This window comes from Nomascus leucogenys, chromosome 13, assembly GCF_006542625.1.
Source record: "Nomascus leucogenys isolate Asia chromosome 13, Asia_NLE_v1, whole genome shotgun sequence".
Taxonomy (NCBI): domain Eukaryota; kingdom Metazoa; phylum Chordata; class Mammalia; order Primates; family Hylobatidae; genus Nomascus; species Nomascus leucogenys.
In genome coordinates, this window is record NC_044393.1 from 36,635,933 (window position 1) to 36,650,562 (window position 14,630).

General features: G+C 41.3%; 1 protein-coding gene across 2 annotated transcripts in view; it reads right to left on the minus strand.

The window, feature by feature from the left end:
- Nucleotides 1-14,630, minus strand: part of RNF24 (ring finger protein 24) — a 97,993-nt gene that overhangs the window by 8,852 nt on the left and 74,511 nt on the right. For both annotated transcript variants that reach the window (XM_004090139.3, XM_030826340.1), the window contains exon 4: nt 13,805-13,846. In XM_004090139.3, coding sequence (XP_004090187.1) covers nt 13,805-13,846 — 42 coding nt within the window. The remainder of the gene's footprint in view (nt 1-13,804; nt 13,847-14,630) is intronic.

Sequence of the window (14,630 nt, forward strand, 5' to 3'; positions counted from 1 at the left end):
GAATGGGTAACTGTGCTCTGTTGGACTCAGCATCCCTACCAAGATGGCAGGGGAGCAGCAAGGAGAGCAGGATAGGTGGCTGGCCTTGGCTCAGACACACTAGCTGTGTGGCCTCTGCCCTCAGGATTCCCCACAGAGCTCTGTTCCTTCATCTGTACAATAAGGACATGACCTGCCCCACCCCACACAGGGCTGTCATCAGCTCAGCTTGGGGGGCAGGGTTAAGGACACAGTAAGGCAGTCTACCAATGCCAGCTGTTTTTATTGATGCCTACATTTTATAATGGAAGTACTGTTTTCAAGCCCATTTTTGTTTTCTGAAGGGAGGTTGAGAACAAGCTGTGGGTAAAGGTAAGAATCCAGCAGTTTCAGCCTAGTGGTATCTTTTTGGGCCTCAGCTTCCCACCTGTAAAGAGGGAATGATGCTCCCATCTCCTAGACTCTGTGGTTGGCCCTCTGGCCTTCAACAGCCAGTTTTCCTCTCAGCCCCGCCTTCTGAAACAGGGTCAGGACTGTCCTCTGGAGATTTGGCACTGATCCTATTGAAGCACAGGTTGGATGAGTTGCTTATTTTTATTCACTTATTTTTCCAGGATCCAAAATTAGATTAGTAGCCTTTCCAAACAGGAGTTTCTTTTCTTTTTTTTTTTTCTTTTTGAGATGGATCTTGCTCTGTCGCCAGGCTGGAGTGCAGTGGTGCGATCTTGGCTCACTGCAACCTCTGCCTCCTGGGTTCAAGTGAGTCTCCTGCCTCAGAATTCCGAATAGCTGGGACTACAGGAGCACGCCAACCATACCCGGCTGATTTTTTATATTTTTAGTAGAGATGGGGTTTCACCAAGTTGGCCAGGATGGTCTCGATATCTTGACCTTGTGATCCGCCCACCTCAGCCTCCCAAAGTGTTGGGATTACAGGCGTGAGCCACTGCGCCCAGCCCCAAAATGGAGTTACTATTAATGGTATAATGTGCTATTATGTTCTGAATAAATAGATCCTAAAACTATAGCCACCTGAGAAAAAACAAGATAAACTCTGACACGTTAAATGCTAAAGGTGACCAAAGTCAATGGCAATCACAAAAAGAGAAAAGCCTCAGATGACTTCCTAGAAGATCCCTGAGAGGCAAACTCATTTTACAACTTTCCTTTACAGATCATATTTTGCAAATAAACTTTCGTTTCCAGTATTCAATGAGATTGTTTCTCCAGTGTGACTTCCCATCACCATTAAAAAACTGAGATACAATTAATCTACTATAATATTCACTCCTTTAAGTAATAGTACAATTCAGCAGTTTTTAGGTATATATTTGTGCAGCCATCTTTATAATCTAATTCCAGAACATTTGCATCAAATGCCCCCCCCACCCCCCAAAAAAAGCCCATATTCATAGGCAGTCACTCCCCATTCTCCCCTTTCCCCAATCTCTGGCAACCAACCACTAATCTATTTTCTTTCTTTCTTTTTTTTTTTTTTTTTTGAGACGGAGTCTTGCTCTGTCGGCCAGGCTGGAGTGCATTGGTGCAATCTTGGCTCACTGCAAGCTCTGCCTCCTGGGTTCACGCCATTCTTCTGCTTCAGCCTCTCCGAGTAGCTGGGACTACAGGCGCCCGCCACCACGCCCGGCTTTTTTTTTTTTTTTTTTTTTTTTTGTATTTTTTAGTAGAGACGGGGTTTCACTGTGGTCTCGATCTCCTGACCTCGTGATCTGCCCGCCTCGGCCTCCCAAAGTGCTGGGATTACAAGCGTGAGCCACCACGCCCGGCAATTTACTTTCTTTATTGATAGATTTGTCTATTCCGGACATTTCATATAAATGGAACCATACAATATGTAATATTTCGTGTCTGGCTTCTTTCCCTTAGCATAATGTCTTCAAGGTTCATCTATATTGTAACATATATCAGTACTTCACTCATTTTCATGGCTGAGTAATATTCCATTGTATGTATGTATCACATTTTCTTTACTCATTTATCTGTCGATGGCCACTTGGGTTGTTTCTACCTTTTGGCTATTGTGGACAAGGCTGCTATAAACACTGGTGTACAAGTATCTGGTTGAGTCCTTGTTTACATTCTTTTGGGTATGTATCAAGGAGTGGAATTGCTGGGTCATATGGTAACTCTATGTTTACCTTTTTGAGGAGCTACCAAATTGATTTCCAAAGCAGCTGCACCATTTTACATTCCTACCAGCAGTACATATGGGTTGTAATTTCTCCATATCATCACCAATACTTATTCTTGTCTTTTTTACTATAGTTATCTTAATGGGTATAAATGGGTCATTTCCTTAATGACTAATGATGCCGTGCTTATTGACCACCACATATCTTCTCTGAAGAAATGCCTATTAAGTCCTTTGTCAATTTATTAGTTGGCTTATTTTTCTTTTTATTATTAAGTGGTAAGAGTTCTTTATATATTTTAGACTGAACTCCTTTATCAGATAGCCAACTAATTTTGACAAAGGTGCAAAAAGCATCTCAATGGCAGAAGGAAAGCCTTTTCAACAAATGATGTTAGAGCACTACACATTCATAGACACCAAAGACACACGCAACCTAAGCACAACCTGAGCAAAGCAACCAAAGGAAAAAATGGATAAACTGGACTTGATCAAATTAAAAAACTTTTGTTCTACAAAAGACCCTGTTAGGATGAAAAGACTGGGAGAAAATATTTGCAGACCTTTTTATTTTGCAGGCTTCTTATTACTGAGTTCTAAGAGTTCTTTATACATTTTAAATACAAGACCCTTATCAGATATAAAACTTGTGAATACTTTGTCCCTGTGGGTTGCCTTCACTTTCAAGATAATGTCCTTTAAAGCACAAAAGTTTTTAATTTTTTTTTGAGACAGTCTTGCTCTGTCACCCAGGCTGGAGTGCACTGGTGCCATTATAGCTCACTGCAGCCTCAATCTCCTGATCTCAAGCAATCCTCCAGCTCCCCAAGCCTCAACCTCCCAAATAGCTGGGACTACAGGCACACATCATGACACCTGACTAATTTTTTTTTTTTTTTAAAGTAGAGACAAGGTCTCCTAGCTATGTTGCCCAGGCTGGTCTCAAACTCCTGAGCTCAAGCAATCTTCTCATCTTGGCCTCCCAACGTGTTGAGATTACAGGAGTGAGCCTCCATGGCTGGCCTGATGAAGTTTAACTATTTTTTCTTAGCTTGCTTGTGCTTTAGATGTCATATCTAAGAATCCATTACCCAATCCACAGCTATGAAGATTTATACATCTATGTTTATTTCTCCTTTTTGTTTTTTAGAGACAGAGTCTTGCTATGTTGCCCAGGCTGGTCTCAAATTCCTGGACTCAAGGGAGCTTCCCCCTCACCCTCCTGAGGAACTGGGATTACAGGCATGTGTCATGGCACTGGGCTCACCTACGTTTATGTCTGAGAGTTTTATAATATTAGCTGATACATTTAAGTCTTTGATTAACTTTTGAGTAATCTTTGTATATAGTATGAGGTAGATGTCTAAATTTACTCTTTTGCATGTAGATATCCAGTTGTCCCAGCACCACTGATTGAAAAGACTATTCTTTTCCCACTGAATTGTCTTGGCACCCTTGTTGAAAATCAACTGACCATAAATGTTTGAATTTATTTTTGGACTTGCAGTTCTATTCCACTGATATATATAGCTATCAATATACCTGTGTCACATTGTATTAAAAACTGTAGCTTTGTATAGTAAGTTTTGAAATTGGGAAGTGTGAGTTCTCTAACTCTGTTCTTCTTTTTCAAGATTCTTTTGGCTATTCTGGATCCTTTACATTTCCATGGGAATTTTAGAATTCATCTGCTTGTCAATTTGTGCATAAAAAGGGCAGATGGGATTTTGAAAAAGATGATTTGGTAAATACTTTGGATACTACTGCCAACTTACCAATATTACATTTTCTAACCAATGAACATAGGATGTCATCCCAATTATTTAGGTTTTATTATCTTTTCAATGTTTTATAGTTTACAGCATATAAATCTGGGCTTCTTTTGTTAAATTTATTCCTAGGTATCTTATTTTTGATGCTATTACAAATGAAAAAAAATTTTTTTTTTTTTTGAGATGGAGTTTCACTTTTGTTGCCCACGCTGGAGTGCAATGGTGTGATCTCAGCTCACTGCAACCTCTGCCTTCTGGGTTCAAGTGATTCTCCTGCCTCAGCCTCCTGAGTAGCTGGGGTTACAGGCATGCACCACCACATCCAGCTAATTTTGTATTTTTAGTAGACACGGGGTTTCTCCATGTTGGTCAGGCTGGTCTTGAACTCCCGATCTCAGGTGATCCACCAGCTTTGGCCTCCCAAAGTGCTGGGATTACAAGCATGAGCCACCGCGACTGGCCACAAATGAAATTTTCTTAATTGCTAGTGTGTAGGTTTAACTAGTTTTTGTATATTGATCTTGTATCTAGGAAACCGTATGAACTCATGATTAGCTCTCATAGTTGTTTTTTTTTTTTTTTTTTTTTTTTTTGAGACAGAGTCTCACTCAGTCACCCAGGCTGGAGTGCAATGGCACGATCTCTGCTCACTGCAACTGCTGCCTCCCAGGTTCAAGTGATTCTCCCATCTCAGCCTCCCGAGTAGCTGGAATTACAGGCACCCACCATCGTGCCTGGCTACTTTTTGTATTTTAGTAGAGACAAGGTTTCACCATGTTGGTCAGGCTAGTCTTGAACTCTTGACCTCAGGTGATCTGCTCACCTCGGCCTCCCAAAGTGTTGGGATCACAGGCATGAGCCACCGCACCCAGCCTCTCAGTTTTTTTAAATTTAGTGTTTTTTTTTTTGTTTTTTTTTTTTTGAGACGGAGTCTCGCTCTGTCGCCCAGGCTGGAGTGCAGTGGTGCAATCTCGGCTCACTGCAAGCTCCGCCTCCCGGGTTCACGCCATTCTCCTGCCTCAGCCTCTCCGAGTAGCTGGGACTACAGGCACCCACCACGATGCCCGGCTAATTTTTTGTATTTTTAGTAGAGACGGGGTTTCACCGTGGTCTCGATCTCCTGACCTCGTGATTCGCCCGCCTCGGCCTCCCAAAGTGCTGGGATTACAAGCTTGAGCCACCGCGCCCGGCCTAAATTTAGTGTTTTATAATATTTATAAAGTCATGTCATCTACAAATAGACAATTTTATGTCTTTCCCATCTGAATGCCCTTTATTATCTTTTCTTAACTGCCCTGGCTAGACCCTTGAGTAACAAGTTGATAAAATTGATAAGAGCAGGAGTCCTGTCTTCTTCCTTGTCTTAGAAGGAAAACTTTGTCTTCTACCATTAAGTATAATATTAGCTGTGGGCTTTTTACAGATGCCCTTTATCAGGCTGAGGAAGTTCCCTCTATTTTTAGGTTTATTGAATGCTTTTATCATGAAAGAAAGCTGGGTTTTGTCAAAGGCTTACACTGTATCTACCTAGTGACCATGTCTTTTCCTCCCCCATTTATTCTATTAATAAGGTGTATTACATTGACTGATCTACTTATGTTGAACCAACCTTGCATTCCTGGGATAAGTTCCATTTGATTATGGTATATAATCTTTTTTATATACTGTAGGATTTGCTTTGCTAGTATTCTGTTGAGGATTTTTACACTTATATTCATAAGAGATACTGGTTTGGCATTTTCTTTTTTTGTAGTATCTTTGTCTGGGTTTGATATCAGGGTAATACCAACCTCTTAAAAATGAGTTGGGAAGTGTTCCCCAATGCTCTTGTCTTTTTTTTTTTTTGATATAGATCTCACTCTGTTGCCAAGGCTGGAGTATAGTGGTGCAATCATGGCTCACTGCAGCCACAACCTCCTCGGGCTCAGGTGATTCTCCCACTTCAGCCTCCTGAATAGCTGGGATGACAGGTGTGCACTGCCATGCCTGGTTAATCTTTGTATTTTTTGTAGAGATGGGGTTTCACCATATTACCCAGGCTGGTCTTGAACTCCTGGGCTCAGGCAATCTGCCCACCTTTGGCTTCCCAAAGTGCTGGGAATACAGGTGTGAGCCACTGTGCCCAGCCTATCTTGTCATTTTTTTTTTAAGTGAAAGAATGAATCCTATGATAATGTCAGCCCTGTTAGAAGCTAGCCTAAGAACAGACATTTACTGATTGGTCAGTTTATAGGTACTTGAGTTTGTCTGTTTTACATATTGAAAGTCAGAAACGTCCTTAATGGGATCTACAGAAGGAGAAGAAAGCTGGGTCAAGTCACTCAAAAGTAATTTTTTGCAACTTGGAGAACAGCAGAAGCTTCATATCTGTGGAGACAGTAGAGGCATCATGATGTAATCACTCCAGATGCAAACAGTCTCTTTCCACACACAGAAGCTAGATGACTTGCCCATTCTATTCAACTTCCTTTTTTTTCTCTAACATTCTTTTTTTTTTTTTTTTGAGACAGGTCTTGCTATGTTGCCAGGCTGGACTCTTGGGTGCAACTGATCCTCCTTCTTCAGCCTACTGAATAGCTAGGACTACAGGCACAAACCACTGTGCCTCGCTAGTCAACTTCCTTAAACCTCAGTATCTGCAAATGCAAAATAGGGAATAATACTTACCTCGTCTAAATTTGTCAAAGTGTTAGTTCCCTTGCTCCTAAGATAATTATATGAAGAAGCAGACATCTTGATAATTTTGTCAACTTGTGTACATGATTCCATGTATATCACACTATTATACCCATAAATAAAGCAAGTCCTAGGTAAAAATGACTTTAACTACAGCATGCATGTTGGAAACAGGCACAATTTTCTAGTACTCACAGAGTGTATGATCTCTAAAATGCCCAAGTAGGAAGGATTTAATAACTTCCAAGTGGTTGACATAGTCTATAAATTTACCTCAGATACAGACTAAGGAGTATAGAGTCATGTGAGAGGAAGACAGTGTCACAAAACGAAAATGATCTATAGCTCAGGTGATTCAGCCAAAATGGTTCTTTTCCTTTTTTCATTCATTCATTCATTCAATGAGACGGAGTCTCGCTCTGTCGCCAGGCTGGAGTGCAGTGGCATGATCTTGGCTCACTGCAACCTCTGCCTCCCAGGTTCAAGCGATTCTCCTGCCTCAGCCTCCTGAGTAGCTGGGACTACAGGCACCCACCACCACACCCAGCTAATTTTGTGTATTTTTAGTAGAGACGGGGTTTCCCCATGTTGGCCAGGATGGTCTCGATCTCTTGACCTCATGATCTGCCTGCCTCAGCCTCCCAAAGTGCTGGGATTACAGGCATGAGCCACTACGCCTGGCCTTTTTTCATCCATCCATCTATCTATCTATCTATCTATCTATCTATCTATCTATCTATCTATCTTAGAGACAGACTCTTATCTGTCTGTCTATCTTACATCTATCTATCTATCTATCTATCTATCTATCTATCTATCTATCTATCTTAGAGACAGACTCTTATCTATCTGTCTGTCTATCTTACAGACAGGCTCTCACACTGTTTCCCAGGCTGGAGTGCAGTGGCATGATCATGGCTCACTGAAACCTCGACCTCCTGAGCTCAAGTGATCCTCCTGCCTCAGCCTCCTGAGTAGCTGGGACTACAGGCATGCATCACCACACCCGGCTAATTTTTAAAAATTTTTTATAGAGAAGAGGTCTCACTATGTTGCACAGTCTGGTCTTGAACTCCTGGGCTCAAATGATCCTCCTGTCTGAGCCTCCTAAAGTGCTGGGATTACAGTTGTGAGCCACTGCACACGTCCAGTTTTCTTTTTAGATAATCATTCTGTGATAGTGGTGGTGGGCATTCATTATTATACCTTTCCTTGAATACTTATAAGGATATGACATCATCTGCAAAGGCAGCAATTCTGGTTCAGAGATATCATTTAAGGCTGGAATCCTTGAGAGCTAGTATAGCAACTTAAAGATGGTTTTGCCACTCAGGATAAATTTGGCTTTCTTGTTCCAAACCGAAGTATAGCAGGCAGCTTCTATAGCCCTTCTGTGCTCATGGGCTTGCCCCATTACTGACTATACTTGTCTCACTGACTAATGACTTTCTCTCCTGTGGGATCTGTGCTCCTGGAGGGAAGGGAGGGACTATACTCTGACCACTCAATCTCGAGGGTCCAGCACACTGTTGGCTCCCTATAAATGCTTTGGCTTTTTAAAAGATGTTTTAACAATTTGAATCTGTGACCAGCTTCAGCTGAACTCCAGATACTTGTATACTGATTCAAAAATAAATTTAGGAGCTGGGCATGGTGGTTCACACCTATAATCCCAGCACTTTGGAAGACTGAGGTTGGCTGATAGCCTGAGGTCAGGAGTTCGAGACCAGCCTGGCCAACATGGTGAAACTCTGTCTCCACTAAAAATATAAAAAGTAAGCCAAGCATGGTGGTGTATGCTTGTAATCCCAGCTACTTGGGAGGCTGAGGGAGGAGAATCGCTTCAACCCAGGAGGCAGAGGTTGCAGTGAGCTGAGACTGTACTCCAGTCTGGGTGACAGAGTAAGACTCGTGTCTCAAAAAACTAAATAAAAATAATAAATAAATAAATGTAGGAATGTGATTTATAAGGAGAGTGATCAATAATCTTAGAAAGATCAAGTGGAGTTGAATCTCCTATATAAGAAAGGGACAAAGCAGAACTCATATAGCCAGAGCCACTTTCTCACTGCAGCAAAAGGAAAGGGATGAGCCTATGAGGAGGTGAGGAGAAAGAAGAACAAGGACGCCACGTCCTTAATTCCACTCCACACAAGGGGCACTCCGATCGAGTTACCTTTGTGTAGTCTTTCTCTACAGAAAGCAGGGCACGATAGTTACCTTTGTGTAGTCTTTCTCTACAGAAAGCAGGGCACGATAGTTACCTTTGTGTAGTCTTTCTCTACAGAAAGCAGGGCACGATAGTTATCTTTGTGTAGTCTTTCTCTACAGAAAGCAGGGCAGAGCAGGGCCACAGGGTGTTGCCAGACGAATCATCTCCAATAATGAGATGACACATACGTCAGAATTATACAGCAAAGGTCTTTTGTTTAAGGTCTTTATAACAATGCTCAAATGAGCAATCATGAATGCTCTTGAAATAAATGCTAAAACAGATATTATTAGCAAGGAAATAGAGGATATAAGATAAAGTGAATGAAAATTTTATTTTATATATATTTTTGAGACAGAGTCTGGCTAGAGTGCAGTGGCACAATCTTGGCTCATTATACCCTCGACTTCTCAGGGTCAAACGATCCTGCCATCTCATGAGTAGCTGAGACTATAGGCGCACGCCACCACACCTGGCTAATTTTTGTATTTTAATTTTTTGTAGAGATGGGGTTTCGCCACGTTGCCCAGGCTGGTCTTGAACTCCTGGGCTCACGCAATCCTTCCACCTTGGTCTCCCAAAGTGTTAAGATTATAGCCGTGAGCCACCATGTGCGGCTGAATGAAAATTTTAGAACTAAAACAACAGAATAATCACAATAAAAAAACTTAATGGACGGGCTCAACAGCAGAATGGAGGGGATAGAGGAAAGAATCAGTGAACTAGAAGACAGAACACTGGAAATTACTCAGTCTGAACAACAGAGAAAAAATTACTGAAAAAAACAACTCTCAAGGACTTGTGGAACAACAACAAAGGGTCTAACATTTGTGTCACTGGAGTTCCGGGAGAGAGAAAGAGTGAAATGCAGAAAAAACATTTATAGAAATAATGACTAAGAACTTCCCATGCTTGGCAAAAAACCTATATATTCATGAAGCTGAGTAAACTGCAAACAGGATAAATCCAAATAAATCCATGCCTAGACATATCATAAATTGCTGAAAACTAAAGAAAAAGAAAAAAAATCTTAAAAGTAGCCAGAGAAAGTGATACATTACTGGTAAGGGATGAATGATTCAAGTGACCTGATTTCTCATCAGAAATCATGGAAGGCCAGAAGGAAGAGGCATAAGAATTGTCAACCTGGAGTTCCGTATACAAGAATATTCTTCAGGAATGAAGGTGAAATAAAAACATTCTCAGATGAAGGCAAACTAACAGAATTCATAGCCAGAAAACCTGCTTTAAGAAAATTACTAAAGGAAAGTTCGTTATGAAGATAAAAGGGAAATGACATAAGAAGGAAACTTGGAACACAGGGAATACATAGCAACAGAAATGGTAAAAATCTGGATTAATATAAGGCTATTCCTCTGTTAAGGTTTTCTTATTTTTTTGAGACCAGGCCTCACTCTGTCATCTACGCTTGAGTGCAGTGGTGCAATCAAGGCTTGGCTCACTGTAGCCTCGACCTCCCAGGCTTGGGTGATCTTTCCACTTAAGGCTCCTGAGTAGCTGGGACTACAGGTATGTGCTACCATGCCTAGCTAAGCTTTTCTATTTTTTTGTAGAAATGGGGTTTTGCCATGTTGCCCAGGCTGGTCTCGATCTTCTGGACTCCAGGCAGATGCTTGCCTCTTGAGTTTTTAAAAACATGTCTGATGGGGAAAAGACATATAATGATGGGATTTTTCAATGTATATAGACGTAATATGATAGATACTGCATGAAGAGAGGAAGGAAAAGGGATCCATATTGTGGCAAGGTCTCTACAATCCAACTAGAGTGTTAAAAAACTAATTCTAAATATTTATTTGGTAATCCCTACAGCAACCACTAAAAAACTATACAAAGACAAAGAGTAAAAATCACAATAGATCAATTAAAATGAAATACTAAAAAATGTTCTAATAACCCAAAAGAAGGCAAGGAAAGGAAAATGGAGAATGAAAAAGAGAGAGAAAAGCAGAAGACAAAAAAAAAATGGTAAACCTAATTCTAAATGTGTAGTAACTGCACTGAATGTAAATGATCTAAACATACCAATTAAAAGATATATTGGCAGAGTGGATAAAGAAACATGACCCAACTATATGCTGTCTATAAGAAAACTCACTTCAAATATAATTCAATGGGTAGATTGAAAGTAAAAAGATGAGGCTGGGCATGGTGGCTCACGCCTGTAATCCCAGCACTTTAGGAGGCCGAGCGGGGGCAAATCACCTAAGGTGAGGAGTTCAAGAGCAGCCTGGCCAACATGGTGAAATCCCATCTCTACTAAAAATACAAAAATTAGCTGGGCCTGGTGGTGGGCACCTGTAATCCCAGCTACTTGGGAGGCTGAGGCAGGAGAATTGCTTGAACCCAGGAGGCAGAGGTTGCAGTGAGCCAAGATTGTACCACTGCACTCCAGCCTGAGCAGCAGAGCTAGACTCTATCTCAAAAAAGAAAAAAAAAATGTGGCCGGGCGCGGTGGCTCACGCTTGTAATCCCAGCACTTTGGGAGGCCGAGGTGGGCGGATCACGAGGTCAGGAGATCGAGACCACGGTAAAACCCCGTCTCTACTAAAAATATAAAAAATTAGCCGGGCGTGGTGGTGGGCGCCTGTAGTCCCAGCTACTCGGAGAGGCTGAGGCAGGAGAATGGTGTGAACCCGGGAGGTGGAGCTTGCAGTGAGCGGAGATCACACCACTGCACTCCAGCCTGGGTGACTGAGCGAGACTCTGTCTCAAAAAAAAAAAAAAGAAAAGAAAAAGGTGGAAATACACATACCATGCAAACAATCAAAAGGAAGCTGGAATGGCTATATTAATATCAGAAAAATATTTCCTTTTTTTTTTTGAGGTAGGGTCTTGCTCTGTCACCCAGGCTGGAGTACAGTGGCACAACCTTGGCTCACTGCAGCCTAAACCTGGGCTCAAGCAATCCTCCCACCTCAGCCTCCCAAGAAGCTGGGACTATACATGTATGCCAACAGGCCCAGTTAATTTTTTTTTTTTTTTTTTCAGAGATGAGGTCTTACTATGTTGCCCAGGCTGATCTTGGACTCCTGGGCTCAAGCAATCCTCCCACCTCAGCCTCCCAAAGAGTTGGGATTACAAGTGTGAACCACCGTGTCCAGCCTGGACAAATATATATATTTTCTGAGACAGAGTCTCATTCTGTCACCCAGGCTGGAGTGCAGTGGCGCGATCTCAGCTCACTGCAAGCTCCACCTCCCAGGTTCATGCCATTCTCCTGCCTCAGTCTCTTGCGTAGCTGGGACTACAGGTGCCCACCACCACGCCTGGCTAATTTTTTTGTATTTTTAGTAGAGACAGGGTTTCACCATGTTAGCCAGGATGGTCTCGATCTCCTGACCTTGTGATCCGCCTGCCTCGGCCTCCCAAAGTGCTGGGATTACAGGCGTGAGCCACCACGCCTGGCCTGGACAAATATTTCAAAGCAAAGGAATTTACCTGGGATTAACAGAGATTTTTTTTTTTTTTGAGACGGTGTTTCGCTCTTGTTGCCCATGCTAGCGTGCAATGGCACGATCTCAGCTCACTGCAACTTCTGCCTCCAGGTTCAAGCGATTCTCCTACCTTAGCTTCCCGAGTAGCTGGGATTACATGTGTCCGTCACCACGCCTGGCTCATTTTTGTATTTTTGGTAGAGATGGGGTTTCACCATGTTGGCCAGGCTGGTCTTGAACTCCTGACCACAGGTGATCCTCCTGCCTTGGCCTCCCAAAGTGCCGGGATTACAGGCGTGAGCCACCCTGCCCGGCGAGAGACCTTGACAAAAGGGTCAAGAGACTTTGACAAAAGGGTGGGTGGATCACCAGAGGTCGGGAGTTCAAGACCAGCCTGGCCAACATGGTGAAACCCTGTCTCTACTAAAAATACAAAAATTAGCTGGGTGTGGTGGCGCATGCCTATAATCCCAGCTACTCGACAGGCTGAAGCAGGAGAATCATTTGAGCCCAGGAGGCGGAGTTTGCAGTGAGCCGAGATTGCACCATTGCACTCCAGCCTGGACGACAGAGTGAGACCCTGTCTCAAAAAAAAAAAAAAAAAAAAAATCAAACAGTAATTAATGCTTCAGTTTAATCCAAGGCTAGGTCTAAAATGCTATTAAACAGAAACATATCAATTCTTTGATGAAAAATATGCAGAAAGAGCAAAGGACCAATAGATGATTTCAAAATATTTAACAATAATATGATTATTTTTATTATCATTCAAATATCCTAACAAATTACCTTTTTTTGAAGAGACTGGCAATTTAGCTTCACCATAGCTAGGCTATACACGACACTGCTATTACAACGCACAGCTTTTCAAGTCCTTGCTTTAAACACCAATTAGAAAACCCATAAAGGGAGAAGGAAAGGGTGATAAAAAATAAAAATTCTGAAAATTTGTAGTCAGAGGCAATACAAGAAATAGAATTAAGAAGAATTCTTACAGGCTATGTATCTTAATGTATACAGCAGGATATACACACCCAAGTTTGTACTTAAGTTACAAAGCACCTATGACCCAACCATGCAACCGAATAGCTAAACAATCCCAAGGATTCATATCGCTACCTATGTGTTCTTCCTCTATTCCGTATGTCTTACCTTCTTAAATCCCTACCCCCATGAGATAATTGCTCTCTTTTTTGTACCATTGGTAAGAAAGAAATATTGGGAACATTTTCAATGGGGAAATTAGTACATACTCATCTTGAGTAGAAAAACTAACATATCTGTTTCTTATTCATACAGCATGGACAACAAGCAGCATCCCTACTGCTACGAAATTTTATAATGGTGTCATCACTATTAAAAGTATGAGTTATATTACTCTCCTAAAGCCTTCACACAATTGATTTTTATGTGACCTCACCCTGAAATATTCTATTACCCCAATCAAAATAAGCCTATTTTTTTCAACTACTGAAAATTAAAGTGTTTAAACATAACACAGCATACCACTGCTAATAGAAAATGGCTCAAGAAGATATACTTATCATCAACTTACCTCATGTAAATTCAATTCTTTTACTTTCTCTTTTAATATGACCTGTAAGACAAAAAAGTATGTTCTTATGCCCATTTAAATCTGTAATTTTAAATATTTCTTATTATATGCACAAATATTTTTCTTTTGTATATATGGCTCATTTCCCTCATATTCAATATTTAAGAGAATTTCTTTTACAGTTTGAGATAGATCATTTTAGCAACATTTTTTTAACTTGAGCAATGACACAATATTCTCCTAAAAAAGGAATTTTGGCCGAGCATAGTGGCTCACACCTGTAATCCCAGCACTTTGGGATGCCAAGGCGGGTGGGTCGCCTGAGGTCAGGAGTTTGAGACCAGCCTGGTCAACATAGTGAAACCCTGTCTCTACTAAAAATACAAAAATTAGCTGGATGTGATGGCGCCTGCCTATAATCCCAGCTACTCGGCAGGCTGAGGCAAGAGATTTGCTTGAACCCAGGAGGCGGAAGTTGCAGTGAGCCGAGATCGCGCCATTGCACGCCAGCCTGGGCAACAAAAGCAAAACTCCATCTCAAAAAGAAAAAAAAAAAAAAAAAAAAAAAAAGTAAGTCAATTTTAATTTTGAAAGTTTTGACTCCGTGGTGACCAGATAGTAGTTAAAATGAATGCCAAGTGATAAGAAGGAAGTTTACTATTTAAGAAAAAACTCTAAGACCAAATATAGCTTATTAGAGTTATATTTCATCTTAAAGTGAAGAAAATAGGCAAGTAAAATTTGAGGGAAAATCTCTAAATTTTGGTGTCTTACATTCCTGAACTAAAAACGGATTTGAGGGTAAACCCTGTTTTCAGAAATCACA